The sequence below is a fragment of the Nicotiana sylvestris genome, chromosome 1 (genome assembly GCF_000393655.2).
Source record: "Nicotiana sylvestris chromosome 1, ASM39365v2, whole genome shotgun sequence".
NCBI classification, from domain to species: domain Eukaryota; kingdom Viridiplantae; phylum Streptophyta; class Magnoliopsida; order Solanales; family Solanaceae; genus Nicotiana; species Nicotiana sylvestris.
Genome location: NC_091057.1, coordinates 155,152,810 through 155,167,270, shown reverse-complemented (window position 1 = coordinate 155,167,270; position 14,461 = coordinate 155,152,810). Strand labels below are relative to the sequence as shown.

General features: G+C 37.2%; 3 protein-coding genes across 3 annotated transcripts; 1 reads left to right on the top strand and 2 right to left on the bottom strand.

Moving 5' to 3' along the window:
- The first annotated feature begins 363 nt into the window (after positions 1-363).
- LOC104222948 (eukaryotic translation initiation factor 1A-like) lies at positions 364-2,122 on the top strand. Its single transcript, XM_009774282.2, has 2 exons — positions 364-808; positions 1,738-2,122. The coding sequence occupies exons 1-2, from the start codon at positions 554-556 to the stop codon at positions 1,912-1,914; spliced, it is 432 nt and encodes a 143-aa protein (XP_009772584.1). The 5' UTR covers positions 364-553; the 3' UTR covers positions 1,915-2,122.
- Positions 2,123-2,938: 816 nt separating this feature from the next.
- On the bottom strand, positions 2,939-5,986 carry LOC104222950 (uncharacterized). Its single transcript, XM_009774283.2, has 2 exons — positions 5,112-5,986; positions 2,939-3,244 (listed from the first exon to the last, which is right to left on the bottom strand). Exon 1 carries the CDS (start codon positions 5,850-5,852, stop codon positions 5,121-5,123), a length of 732 nt encoding a protein of 243 aa, XP_009772585.1. The 5' UTR covers positions 5,853-5,986; the 3' UTR covers positions 2,939-3,244; positions 5,112-5,120.
- Positions 5,987-8,606: 2,620 nt separating this feature from the next.
- On the bottom strand, positions 8,607-12,760 carry LOC104222951 (protein CURVATURE THYLAKOID 1A, chloroplastic). Its single transcript, XM_009774285.2, has 5 exons — positions 12,360-12,760; positions 10,216-10,313; positions 9,816-9,923; positions 9,573-9,644; positions 8,607-8,881 (listed from the first exon to the last, which is right to left on the bottom strand). The coding sequence occupies exons 1-5, from the start codon at positions 12,520-12,522 to the stop codon at positions 8,816-8,818; spliced, it is 507 nt and encodes a 168-aa protein (XP_009772587.1). The 5' UTR covers positions 12,523-12,760; the 3' UTR covers positions 8,607-8,815.
- Positions 12,761-14,461: the final 1,701 nt, after the last annotated feature.

Sequence of the window (14,461 nt, the reverse complement as noted above, 5' to 3'; positions counted from 1 at the left end):
ATAAAAATGACTTGAGTTGACTCTGACATGTTTAAAGTTTTGAAATTTTACCGATTTGTCCTTTTACAGTATTTAACGTTTTGAAAAAAAAAATATATTAAGAGAGAACTAAAAATATTTTTGACAAATATTATTATTAAGTTTATTAAATTTCATTAAAAAGAAATATGCAAAACTTTATTGAAAACGAAAAAATTAGCAGCAAAAATGTTTTTTTTTTATTACTTTTTCACAAATTGAAATTAAAAATGTAAAATGGTATGTGCATGGTTTACACTTTTGCCCTCACATATCAAGGCCCATCATCCACCGCCAAAGAAAGAGCAAGGTTAAAATAGTTAAAACAGCACTGTCGTAGCTTCCACGCTAGCTCGGTGGAAAAAGCCAAACGAAACTGATATATAAAGTGGAAAAGAAAACCACAATGAATTAAATCAGTTCTCTTTTTTCAGATAAGAAAAAATTGAAGCTTTCTTCAGTCATTTCTAGGGTTTCATTCATATATCGTTCAATCTAGGGTTAAGGGCATCCACCATCAAAGCAAAAACCAATCATGCCGAAGAACAAGGGAAAGGGAGGAAAGAACAGGAAGAGAGGAAAGAACGAAGCTGATGACGAAAAGAGAGAGCTTGTTTTTAAGGAAGACGGACAGGAATACGCTCAGGTTCTTCGTATGCTGGGTAATGGGCGTTGTGAAGCTATGTGTATTGATGGTACGAAACGTCTTTGTCACATACGTGGTAAGATGCACAAGAAGGTTTGGATCGCCGCCGGTGATATCATCCTTGTCGGCCTCCGTGATTATCAGGCAACATCCTAATTTTTCTCTTTTATTCAAGCTTCATTGACTCTATTAATTAACTGAGATTTTTTCCCTTTATTTCTCACATCCCTTTTTTGTCCGATTAAAATTGAGATTTTTGATGGACCAGAACAGAGCCAAAAAAATATAGAGGGTCGGCTAGTTCAGGATTGAGCTAAAGTTAATGATTGATTAATTGAAAAGCTGTGATTTTTCTTTTCCCTTGCTGTCTGTGTTTTATGTATTTGTCTATGGAATTTTCAGTTTCTAAAGGTTGTGACTTTTCTTCCAAAAAGAAAAGGAAAGGAAAAAGAATGAGTAGATGGTTCATATTTCTTGTTCGTTCAGTGATTGTGAGATTTTGATAACCGTAATAATAACGCATGATGTGCACTATTGCAGTTTGTGTGTTTGATAATTAAGCAAAATAAACAGCTCTAACTATTACAGTTTGTGTATTTGATAGTATACAATTTTATTTTTTACGTATTTGCTTACGTTTGGTCATTTGAGTGTCATGAGTATTTTCCCAGGGCTTAGTTCAAGTTGCAAAGGTTGAGTGACTTGTGTTTTTAGGGTCACAGGTTTGAGCCCTGCGCTCATGCGAACTGAGCTTGGTATTTAAGTGGATAAGAATAGAGGGGAGGGCCAACTACCCCGTTTTGAACGATGCGGTTGGTCCTGAGTTGAGTTGGCCGCAGAAGAATTTCTCGGTCAACAGAAAGTATAAGTATGAAGTCTTGATATTTACAATTGCATGTTAAGATTGCAGGGGACATTTTTGAGTTTCTAAATGTGCCTCTTCCGTTTGTGAGAATCTTCTCTTTAGAATGTTGTTTGGGCGATTAATCACATCATTAGGTTTCTCTTATGGAATGTCGATTTGGCCAGTCTTTTTAATAATTTTTTTAAATCTCCTGTTTGCATTTTGGCAGGATGACAAAGCTGATGTGATTCTGAAGTTTATGCCAGATGAGGCAAGGTTGTTGAAGGCGTACGGAGAGTTGCCTGAGAACACTAGGCTCAATGAGGTCAATGGATTAGATGAAGAAGATGATGGTGATGGTGATGACTACATTGAGTTTGAAGACGAGGACATTGATAAAATCTAAATTTCCTGATTTATATAGTGCTGTCACTGGGGCTCCTGCTGGCTTCACAAATATTTCTGTGGAGTTTGAATTTAATACAAAAAAGAGAGAACTCTTATATGTACCGTTCGAAGTAATTTGATTAAGCTTTATGCATTAATATTTCAGTATTTCTGTATGAAGATTTATGCTTTGATTAACAGATGCAATAAAAGCCGCCTGTTCTCTATTTTACTGATGCAACTGTCTGTTGATTTAATAGATGCAATAATAACTTGTGTTGACACTCTTTTTCAGTAAAGGGCCTTCTGAATTACTTGCTGCAACTCGTTAGACAGGCCTAATATCATTGTTGAAGACGTGTTAGAGTGTTTCTTAGTAAAACAGTGCTGTTTCTATGTTACTTTGAAGAACAAGCTTGGCCAAAAGGACATCTAGGCTTTGCTAGTCAATTTGGACCAGCTCCGTGAAGTGCATTTAGTATGGACTAGCTCCTTTAAGTGCATTTAGTAGGTTAATATCGTTTTGAGTTTGTATCTTCTGCAGGCCGAGGGGAGGGGGAACTGGTATCTCGGACCTCTATATCTACTTCTACACTGGTGAACATTGAACCATTGCTCAAATGTACTTTATGGTTCATTGGTATCTTTTAGAGTGTGCTTTTTAAGGAACATGCTTAGTAGCTACGACCAAGAGTTGGAATCAGTTCTTTGCAGTGTGGTGTTTCTGTATCTCTTACTGCCTTCAATTTGTCGATGAGCATACAAAAATGCTTAGATGGTACAAATACGGTCTGCATGTCTTGAGTTTCTATGGTTCCTAGTTTTTTTGTTTTGTCGTAGTTTCAATGCTGAAAATTAGTCTCCACTGGGATAATTAGTCTGACGTTTACAGACAAATCTCCCATGCGATAGTGTCCTCACAATTGAGAGATTGAATATACTAGTTTACTTAGCTTAAGGTTTATAACCTGATTAAGATACTAGTGTCCTCACAATTGGTTGAATATACTTGGTCCATTGCACTAGGCTTTCTTAGCAAAATATAGATCCCAGAAAGTGGTATTAACAACCAATAAGTAAAGCAACCTGATTAAGAGATTTATAACTAATACAAACCTAGTGCAATGGACCAAGTATATATTGTGGCGTAGCAAGATATGGCATATCAAAAAAGCAAAAGACGCCAGTTTAACCAAAACAAAGTGAATCCTTGCCAGGCTTTTGTCTATGCGTTTACAAGGCTTATTCAACTTCTTGTTTTCCAGCGCCCTCTTGCTGCTAAATAATGGATGCATACTGCTACAAGGCCACCAGAAAACATTGCAATCTCCATAAAAAAATGCTTCCAACTGCATTTGGAATCAAATTACCAAGTCAATGCATATATCAATCTCTAGTTATTTTGCTCGACTCATATAGCAGTCACTAGTTTCATATCAGGACAAGAAAAATAATCACAGTAAGATGAAAGAAAGTCAAAAGGAGGGGAAGAAGCTGTTAAGCTCATCAACGCATAACCTCAATGATAAGAAAGCCTAACATCTATTACTTTGAGGGTTTACTTAATGGAAATAGCATGAAGCGCAATCTATTCCATGACAAGAAAATAAGAAAGAGATAATTAGTTCCCCACAAAAAGGTTGTTCAAAGAAAGGAGGATTTTAATCCTTGCATCAATGCTCTCATACAGTAGTTATCATGCTTATCATAGAATATTACAGTCAGTACAGGAATCTAGTTAGATAAAGGTTAAATACCAATAGAAAATTCATTGTCTCTATGATATTAATTGTATACTAGTTTCTGCAGTAGCTTCAATGTCATTACTACGAGCTGAATTTCAATTTTATCAAGAACTGTACCATTTAGGTTGAGTTCCAACTTCACAAAACCATGGTAAAGACTAGTACCAAGTTCAATACTTGAGGATTATTACTAATACGGTAAACACCTTTTCTGAAAATGGTAACATTAATATGGTAAACACCTTAACAATCAAGAAATAGATTTTTCCCGAGTCCAGTACACTGCCAGATCAGTCATTAAACCATGAATCAGAATAGAAGAGGTTGCCCCACCCATGAATAAATATTTCATAGTAGCCTTATTAGACCGTACATCTTTCTTGGTATATCGAGATAATAGGTAGGAGCATAATCTGAAACATTCAGGGGCTACAAAGATAGTTATTACAGTAACCAACCCAATAGTAATGCTGGTTACAGGTGTGTTTGGGATGCCATAAAAATAACTAAATATTTTTTCTTCATAGAATCATTTTCCTGATAGGCCTCGATGAAACCGAGTTACCATAAAGGCGGGAACACAAACTTACATTGCTTAAGTTACTCATTCTCAGTTACAAGTATCTCAGCTCTTCTCAGATATGGCTTGCTCTCAGCACATGTAGAAATCATTGTCACTTTTTGCTACACAAAGTACTTTCCCCAAACCCAATCCATCTTCCACTACTGTCATATGCGATGTAACTCCATACTCAACCAAACACTGAAATACTTAACGAAGTCATCTTTTTTAAGAAATGATGGAACATTAAACAAGCTCGCATTTCAGCTTACTAAATCTCACCAACCCCCCCCCTCCCCAACCCCCCCCATCCCACCAAAATAAAAAGAAGTGTTTGAGGATAAAAAGAAAAATAAAGAGGAACGGATAATCCCAGGTGTGTTGTGTCCTTGAACAGATAGTATGCATTTCTTCGAATACTCTGTAAGACACTAAGAGGTCTCTCAATTGACAATATCTACGGAGATATAACACCTTTGCGTTTAAGGAACTAGAGCCAAGATGATCATAGATACAATGTCATAATAAATTCTTAAGGTAAAGAACAACCATCAAATAGTACATATTTCTTTTTTTTTAAGTTAAAAAGTACATAATTCTTACTACCATAGTTGGCATTTTCCTGTAATTCTTAGTTCATAAAGCATCGTTGTATCAGTGTATAATACCATCACACAAATAAATCAGACACCAGGGTACAAACTCAAAGAGAGGCAAAATAAGATCAAAATCAAACACAACTACGACTCAATCTCAAACTAGTTCGGATCAGCTATATGAAATCTTCTATATCCATTATTATTGGTCCTATTTCTTCCCGTCGAACCTAATGTACTCCAATGCTCATAAAAATAGTCTTTATCGCAAATTAGGGGTTCTCGAGAATGTAGCAATAAAATATCACCTTACCTTTCACAATCATCTAAGCTTCTCCTTTGCAGAACTCTTCTTAGCTGCCTCGTTAACCTTCTCAATATAACCTTCAATAGGCGGCGTTAAAGTAGCCATAAACCGATTCACAGGGAATGGTGTCAAATCAGGGACCAAAGCAGCAGCTTTCAAATTCTCGGGTAACGCCTCAATCGCCTCTTTCTTCAACGTCAACAATGTCGTCTCAGCAGCTTGCCTCTGCCTATGCTTACGCATTAAAACCCTACTGTACTCCTTTGCCAGCCTCCTTCCATCTTCAACTGTCATTTCGTACTTGGGAAGCTTCTCTACATCAACAAGCCCAAGTGAAATCAAATCCAAACCCGGTGGCCCAATCGGCCATGGATTTGCAAACTCCTTCTTCATCTTGTTCATCTTTTTTAGCTCTTCATCTCGAGCTTTGCTAATTAATCCCATTCTCTCTCTTTCAGCTTCTCGGGCTTGTTCTTTGGGCTTCAATGATCTCACTGGAGCAGTAGACGATAAGCATTCTTCAACCATTTCGTCGAATTCGTTTTTTCTTCGCGGTGGTTCTTTCTTTGCGATTTCTGCGCCTTTCTTCGTTGTGACTTTTGATCTTTTCAGTGGCTGCCCAGCTTTTAGTTTGCCTTTTCCTTTTGCTGTTCGACTGACGAAGCATTTTTGTATGAAATTGTGACCTAGGGTTTCGATTGATGAGGTCAAGGGTTTGGATTTTGCGATTTCAGTTATTCGCATCATCTTGATTTCACTGCGTAGTGCTCAAAACCTAGGATGAATCTGGCTCTGCAATGAAAAGTGAAAGTGACGATGTAATTGGAAACCCCTCAAAAACCCTTCTTGGGTCGGGGCAAATATAGAAATTAAGAAACTACAAGGGCTTTCTCAGAAATGTCCCCTTTTCTTTTTTTAATTTGCGACAGAATTTATCTTCTTTTTTTTGGCTCATAATTTGCTAGTGGTATTTTTTTCCCCGTCTTGAATTTGGAGTACGAGGATTAGCATTTAACTTTTAGTGTGAAAATATTACTTCATCATTTATGAAACTATATAGTATAAATTATCACAAGCCGAAGATGTTTCTATAATAAATTTATTTAAAATTTGTTTAAGAAATTGTAGTGGAAGAAAAAAAATGTTTCATTCTCCAAATACTATTAGTTTCTATGATAAGGGACATACGAATTTATTTTTTCTAAACCTTTTTACAAGAATAGATGAATAGTTAGCTTCTTTTGCTAGAATTGGAAATATTAGGTTAGTATCTAAAAAATAGGTGGGAATTAGTTGTAAAAATAGCACAGTATAGCCAGTTTTCGGATTAGTCATTCAAAAATATTCAGCGTTTACCAAGTCAATGAAAAATAGCCATTATTTTGCTGCAACAGAGACCGGTCCAGCATAATATACTGGAGTTCGGTGCACCTGTGTATGAACTCCAGCATATTATGCTGGACCGGTATACTTTGGTGGCTACATATAATATACTGGAGACTGGAGCACCGGTGCTCCAAACTCCAGTATATTATTCTGGACCGGTATACTTGCTGTAACTCCAGTATATTATGCTTGAGTTCTAGTGTACTTATGCTGGAACTTCATCATATTATGTTGTTGGAACTCCAGCATATTTATGCTAGAGTTCAAGTATACTTATGATGGAACTCCAGCATAATATACTGGCATATTTTCCGGGTTTTGAACAGTATTTTCGCTCAGATTTATCTTTACATGAAAAATGGTTAAATTTTGATTACTTTTAAAACTGAGCTATTTTTGAACGACCAGTTGTAAATCTTGCTATTTTTGAATTTCACCACGTTATATCACATTTTGAAATACCTTTTAACTTTATGAGCTATACATCAAAGTTGTAAGGGCGGTGGTAAGTTACTGCTGCATCGTACCTAAGAGAGCTCAGGTATGAGTGAAGTGTTTTACTTACAAAGTAAGACTTCTTGGCACAAAAACAGGCCCTAAAGCGTGTACCACACCTCGAATGGGAAACTTAAAGAAAAAAAAAATTAGCTATGCTAAGTCAATAGAACTATAGAAGTTCCAAGAACGGCTCAGTGGATTATTAAGATAAAAACAGGATTGTTTGGAGATAACAATTTGATGTTTTTTTATTTTTTTAACGAGAGATTGGAGATTTGGAGACAGACCCTCGAGTCTAAGGGTTTCAAATTGAGCAAGTCTAAGACAGAGTACGTGGAATGCAAGTTTAGCGCTGAATCGAGGGAAGTAGGCAGGGACGTGAGGCTTGGATCACAGGTCATCCCGAATAGAGATAGCTTCAAGTACCTTGGGTCGATGATTCAGGGGGACGGATAGATCGACGAGGACGTCACTCACCGTATAGGGGCGGGTTGGATGAAATGGAGGCTTGCATCTGGAGTTTTGTGTGACAAGAAAGTGCCACTGACACTCAAATGTAAGTTTTATAGAGTTGTGGTTAGACCGGCCATGTTGTATGGGGCAGAGTGTTGGCCGGATAAGAACTCCCATATCCAGAGGATGAAGGTAGCAGAGATGAGGATGCTGAGGTGGATGTGCGGGCACACTAGGATAGACAAGATTAGGAATGAAGATATTCGGAAGAAGGTGGGCATGGCCCCTGTGGATGACAAGATGCGGGAAGCGAGGCTCAGATAGTTCACGTGCAGAGGAGAAGCCTTGATGCGCCGGTGAGGAGGTGTGAGCGGTTGGCCGTGGTGGGTACGAGAAGAGGTAGAGGGAGACCTAAGAAGTATTGGGGAGAGGTGATCAGGCAGGACATGGTACGACTGCAGATTTCCGAGGACATGGCCCTTGATAGGAAGGTCTGGAGGTCAAGCATTAGGGTTGTAGGTTAGAGGTAGTAGAACTTTCCTTACTTCATACCGGGGTGAGGCGGGATTGGATTAGGGTTGATCTTAGATGGCTTGCAGTTTATGTTGAATCCACAGTATCCTTGCTGTTTATCTTAGCCCTGGGCCTTAGATACTAGTTACTGTTATTGCATGTCATTCATCTTTTGGTTGTTATGCTTCTGTTACTATTACGTTTTCTACTGGAGTTACTAATGAATTGTTTTTTCTTGTTTTTTATTTCCGTTTTTTTGAGCCGAGAGTATATCGGAAACAGCCTCTCTGCCCTGTCGGAGTAGGGGTAAGGTCTGCATACACATTACCCTCCCCAGACCTTACTTGGTAGGATTTTACTGGATAGTTGTTGTTGTTGTTAACCGTATAAGATAAATGGAATTTTTGTGTTGCTGTCTTCAATGCTTGCTAGAGATCTAATTGCACGCTACAAAGACAAATACATACAACTAATTATACTTCATCTCTTTCCACTGGTTTACTTTAGCTAATAATAGCATAGCGAATTATAATTAAATAGGATAAAAAGCTGGTTTTTTATCTTATTTGACTGGGATATTGTCCTAGTTGCATTGCCCCGTTGATCACTAGTAAGAGCACAAAAAGGGATAGAACTTGACCAACAAAACAATTTGGTGCAGCAAAAAATGCATTCATAGAAACAAAGTGGATACTATATAATTTATAAGCACAATGAACTGTAAGGTAAATACATAATTTTATTTGAAGATTTGCTCAGCATAGAAGAAAATTACATCAAAATCTACTCTACTTCACACAAGCAGATGCCTCTCATACAGAAAATTAACAGTCTGAACTGGCATTGCCATTTGTGTGCATTTATTCAGTTCCTGCAATCTTCTTCTTCAATTGCTCAATGTCTTCTGCCAATTCTTTTCTACTTGACTGTCAGCAAGAAAAACAAATTCAAATCACTAGTAAATATACTCAAGAGAGCACCTATATTAGTTGAGTATATTTTATATGTAGACTTATTCGCACAGGACTTGCTACACTATGCTTCAGGTCGTGGTAAAAGATGCATTACGGACAACAACAACAACAACAAGAAGATGCTTCAGGTCGTGGTAAAAGATGCATTACGGACCCAAAGGTAAAATCCGTAAATGACAGTTGGAAAATTGATGCTAAAAGCAGATTTCTCAGACAATTGAACTGAACATGGATAATATTGAGCCAGACAGCGCATGACAACTTTAAAGGAAGTATCTCTGTTTGATGGTGTAGAAGGAAGTGTTACTGTGGGGGATATAATGTAGGAAAGACATAGAAACTGACTCAAATCAAAACCTTTGTTTTGTCAGTTCAGCATAATCTAAGTATGCAAAAGAAAACAAGGTAAACAACAGACCACCTTGAAAACTCAGGCTATAAATTTGTTGAAGTTAATTGACAGACAACCTCTAAGGTCACAGGACGAATGGATAATAACACCCACCCCCTTGGAGGAAGGTTAATGGCATGTAGAGAGAGAGAGAGAGAGAGAGAGAGAGAGTAGGCTCTCTACTGCTTGTTTGGTGGCTGCGTTCACCGCTTAAAAGATGATGTGAGTAGCTACACAGTCTGAAAATCTTACCTTGAATAGAAGATAGCGGTAGACAAACCACCCAGTGTATCCAAGGCCCACCAGCTCCATTATTTTCGGGAGCTGCAGAAAGAGGAAGAAAGATTAACTGATTTGGATAGTTGATTGAAACCAGAAAATCTGTAAATCTCACTTTGTCGGACAGAAATTAAACATAGTGGGAAGAAGACCCATAACAAAGCTTAAAGCAGTTCAGAGAGCAAGATGATTATCTTATCACATTAATCAACCTACCAAAGGAACTGAGTTGATAGCACCAACAACAATTGAAGACAGCCAAACAGCAACAATTGCCCCACCTCCATAAACTATAACTGTAGACTTGTTTTCAACAGCATCCCACTGTAAGCCATTTACCAAAAAAATCTCAGTGTTAGCACCTAAATAAATCACATTTATAACACAGAAAAAAACGATATAATAAAAGCAAACATACCAATATGACAGGTTTTGCTCTACAATATTTTTACAGGAATAAGCAACTTACAGTCTCAGAGATTGGACTATGTACATAACAATGTTATGTATTCTGAATAACCTTAAAGCTAATATTGCAGCCAAGAGAGAGTGTGTATAGCTAATGACTAAAGTGAGAGCAATAGAGAAAATCACAGCTAGCAAATTTCCAGTTTACCTTTTCTTTTAGATCTGTCAACAATTCACTGGTATCAACAGCACCGGATTCCTCTGATGAAGAGGCTTTGACCTGGAGTAGCAAAGCCCTCTTGGGCTCTGGTAAGAATATCAACATAAGATGATGAGCACAGCAACAGAAATAAGTATTGAACTTCAGTATATAGCAAACAGCACACTTAATAGGCGATGCTTAATTGCTTATTACTTTATGTCAGGTTTAACTTAAGCAACTATATCCAAAATCAGCAAAAAACATATCACTTTCATCTGAGATCTAGACCTTTTCTGCACCAAATTCTTGTGACTGCATGGAAGAATAGAGTTCCAGCTTTTGGGCAGGGACTTCCTTGTTCTTGGAGATAGCATGATAATGCCCATGAGATACTTTATCATTACTCATTAGGAAATGTGAAAATATTGTGTTAAAGTAAAGATGATGCTTTTCCATTTCGCTCTTTTTTAAGACATCCAATTGAGAAGTCATTCTACAGAGCATATAGGGTTAACTTCCACATCAGAGTGTGACAATTCTTGTAGATAAATCACAGAGTCCCTCGTCTGTTGCAAAGAAGGATGACAAAAATTTGAACCTCTGAAACCAATGGAAAGTAACAATACACATAAATTTAATCGAAAGTAGGTTAAATTAGTCTACTACACCAACCAAAAAAAAAAAAAAAAAAACAGGTAAAAGATAGTAGATATAGGTCCCACAGAAGTTATCAAAAAGTAATATTCATGATTCCACTGAATGTGGAACAAAATCTAAAATACTTAGCTAAATTCAAGTTGATTGCAAATTGAAGATATCATTTTTCCTTTTCTTTAAAACATAAGTGATGGTTGTGTCTGGACTAGCTTGTTGCACCAAGACTAATCACTAATCCACAATGCAGTCTAGTACAGGCCACAAGCACACGTATCCGGTCAACTTGCCCACCAATATTTGAGAAGATGAACCGACACTGAGTAATGTAGCTGTTATTAAGACCTCAGATCTCCGATTTGTTACTCCTACGCCTGCCTCAAGAAATGTCATTCCTTTGGGATAATTTCGCGTTCCCTTACTGTAAGGACCTTTAAGGTGGCGCCAAATGCTTTCTTATGACAGAAGAATCAACACTATAACTTGTTGAAATTGGGCTGGTTGAAAATAATTCAGTTAACCAAAGGAGCCAAGACCTAACTCAAGTAGCACGGGGGTACACAAGGAGGCTCCTATGTCATGATTGTGTAGGTAGATGAGCTCATCACAAATGGAAAGAGCAAAACATTAACATCCTAGCAAAGGTTAAGACATCTTGGCAGAAATTGCTTCTAAAGAACAATTGAAGTAAGCTTCTACTCAATTCATCACCAGTATAGAAGCAATTTTGTCATACAACCGTCTAGACAATCACTTTACATTGTTTTTTAAACACACAAGAGTGAAGTTTAGTGACAAGATAGCACCATTTTAAATATAGGAGTCGTTCGCCAGCACAATTTTCTTAGTATAGCAACTGGAAGGACTACAGTACAAATGATCAATCCTAGTTAGAGAGAAGGGAAAAGAAACAGACATTTCTAGGATACTAATAAAACAAAGCACTCCATGTCCAAACAAAGCACTCTATGTACAAACAAAGGACTCCATATACAAATTTTATTGATTTCATTGAATATGGTTGGGTCTGGGAAATAGAGTTAAAGAATTGCCTTCAAATCAGTGTTTAAGTATCATGTGTGAGCTCGCTTCAAATTGCTCGACAAACATACAGAAGACTAAAATTGGTTAACAATTTAGCACTTTTTAAATCAAAGGAATCTGAACTCAACAAAACTTTATCAGCATAGCAACTTGAAGATTTACACAATGAAAAGAAAGGATCTTTTTAGAAAAATATTAACACGAAGCACCATATGTTTAATTTTATTGAATTGGATTCCTTTTTTCCTAATTACATGTTGTACATTAACTTGAATTTACTCTCAGACAATGGAGTTTAAGGAATTGCCTTCTAAGTGTGACCTCAATCTCAATGGGTTGTCTTCATTAATGCTCTAATCAATTCTTGGAAGTGAAATTACAACTAAGAGACATTATAACGAGGAAACACAAAAGCTAATAAGAAGAAGAAGAAGAGGAGAAAGAGCGGGTACCAACAAACTTGAGAGAAGATGAGAAGGCAGTAGCAGAAAGGCGGGATGGAAGGTAAGGCAAGGCGGAGCAGCGAGCAGGGGCGGCTTTGGTGGTGGAGGAAAGTGGGAAACGAGAAGCAAAGACGGCAGTAGCTGCCATTGAAGTAGAAGCTGCTGCTGCCATTTGGCCGATGCTTAGATTCTTGGGGCTGGCTGTGTATGCTTAACTTGGGCCTCTCTTTCTTGTCTATCTCAAATCTCCTTTTTGGTTTCTTGATATCCCCAAAAAGTAGTATATTTTCTTCTGGGAATTTTATGTGCTTCTCCTACCTCTGGTTATCCACTATATTTTCTCAGGCAATAGAATTTGATTGTAGTGTGTGATACGTGGAACCTCACTGCTTTCTCATTGGACCATTCCCTATCTTCAATATCTACTTTTTGTATAGTCTTAAACATTTCTTCCATAGGTTTATTTTCTTAGAGTTTTTTCTATTCATTTTAAATTGGGACTGCACTTTTCATTTGTTGGTAAAATTCAATGTTATGTTAGTGTGGGACAAATATACAAATTAATTAAGATTAATTTAGTTGTTATTATCACATTTATATTATATTGAGATTATAGAGTCGTGGTATATTATTGTATTGTATTTATTTGTTTGTGTTGTAATTGAGTTAGTTAGTCAGTTGGTTCTTTCCTGAGCCGAGGGTCTATTGGAAACAATCTCTCTATCCTCACAAGGTAGGAGTAAGGTTTGCGTACACACTACCTTCCCCAAACTCCACGGTGTGGGATAGTACTCGATATGTTATTATTGTTTGCTTGTAGTCAGTTGGTTAGCTTAGGTGGTTAGAAGTAAGGAGTTGAATTAGTTACAAGGGTAGTCTGGTAATTAGTTGTCACACTTTCTCATTTTTCTTTTCCTTATACGTGTATAAGTACTTAGCTTAGCTAATGGAAAGAGATACATAAATTTCCCCCATTTTACATCATCTCTCTAGAATCTTCCTTTCTTATCTCTATATGAGCTCAAGGTCAGACAACAATATCTTAGCTTCATTTTCGACATGGTATCAGAGCCCAGCTCTAATTTCTAAACATAAACTTTCTTCAATTTCATCAATTTCTCTTTTCATATCACAAAATCGAAAATTACAAGTTCACACTTTGACGTAAAGATTTCTGAAATTTTCATCTGCTTTATTCAAATTGAGAGATCAATTACTCTAATCTTCTAAGAACCTACTTCAATCGATGGCTGTAAATAAGGAAACTCAAGGTACAACTAGTAATTTGGATTCGACTAACCCAGTATACATGCACCCGTCGAAGAGTGCCGGAACGACGCTAGTTCCTGTTGTTTTTTACGGAACCAGCTACAAATCCCGGAGGAGAGGAGTTCTTATAACTTTTTAGTGAAGAACAAAGTCGGTTTTATTACGAGAAAGTGTAATAAACCTAACACTGATGAAGCAACTTATGATCAGTGGGCTCATTGCGATGATATGGTCACATCGTGAATTCTGAATTCACTCTCAAAGGATCTAGCGGATAGTCTACAATATATCAATGACGCTAAGAAATTATAGCATGAGTTGGAAGACAGATATGATCAGACTAATGGAGCGAAGCTTTATCACCTGCAAAAAGAGATTAGTGATCTTAAAGGGGCTTTGGACATCACAGGGTATTACACGAAAATGAAACGACTTTGGGAGGAATTGAACACCTTGATTGCATATGCACAGTGCAATTGCAAATATACTTGTGGTGCAAAGGTAAACATGCATAAAGCTGAGCAGGATCGAAGACTAATTCAGTTCTTAATGGGCTTAAATGAGGTTTATACAGTTGTGAGAGTTATTGATGATGAATCTGTTGCCCAGCATAGCACAGGATTTTTCTATCCTTATCCAAAAAGAAAAAAAGAGAAAAGTCTGACCAAACAACAGATTGGTCATGGAATCCACTTCATTGAGTGCAAATGGACATGGCAATACCAAATTCAGAACCAACTACAATCAGAGGGGAAGTTGTATTGGACCTAACTCATACAATTCAAATAAGTCAAACTATCCACCTGACAAGTCTAGAATGTTTTGTGACTATTCCAAAAACC

Bases quoted from the DNA above. Each gene is read 5' to 3' on its own strand.
- LOC104222948 (XM_009774282.2), top strand. From the start codon at position 554: ATGCCGAAGAACAAGGGAAAGGGAGGAAAGAACAGGAAGAGAGGAAAG. The intron at 809-1,737 runs GCAACATCCTAA...GCATTTTGGCAG, and splicing joins TCGGCCTCCGTGATTATCAG to GATGACAAAGCTGATGTGAT.
- LOC104222951 (XM_009774285.2), bottom strand. From the start codon at position 12,522: ATGGCAGCAGCAGCTTCTACTTCAATGGCAGCTACTGCCGTCTTTGCT. The intron at 9,924-10,215 runs GTAAACTGGAAA...AATGGCTTACAG, and splicing joins TGACAGATCTAAAAGAAAAG to TGGGATGCTGTTGAAAACAA. The intron at 8,882-9,572 runs GTAAGATTTTCA...TCTTGCTGACAG, and splicing joins ACCGCTATCTTCTATTCAAG to TCAAGTAGAAAAGAATTGGC.
- LOC104222950 (XM_009774283.2), bottom strand. From the start codon at position 5,852: ATGATGCGAATAACTGAAATCGCAAAATCCAAACCCTTGACCTCATCA.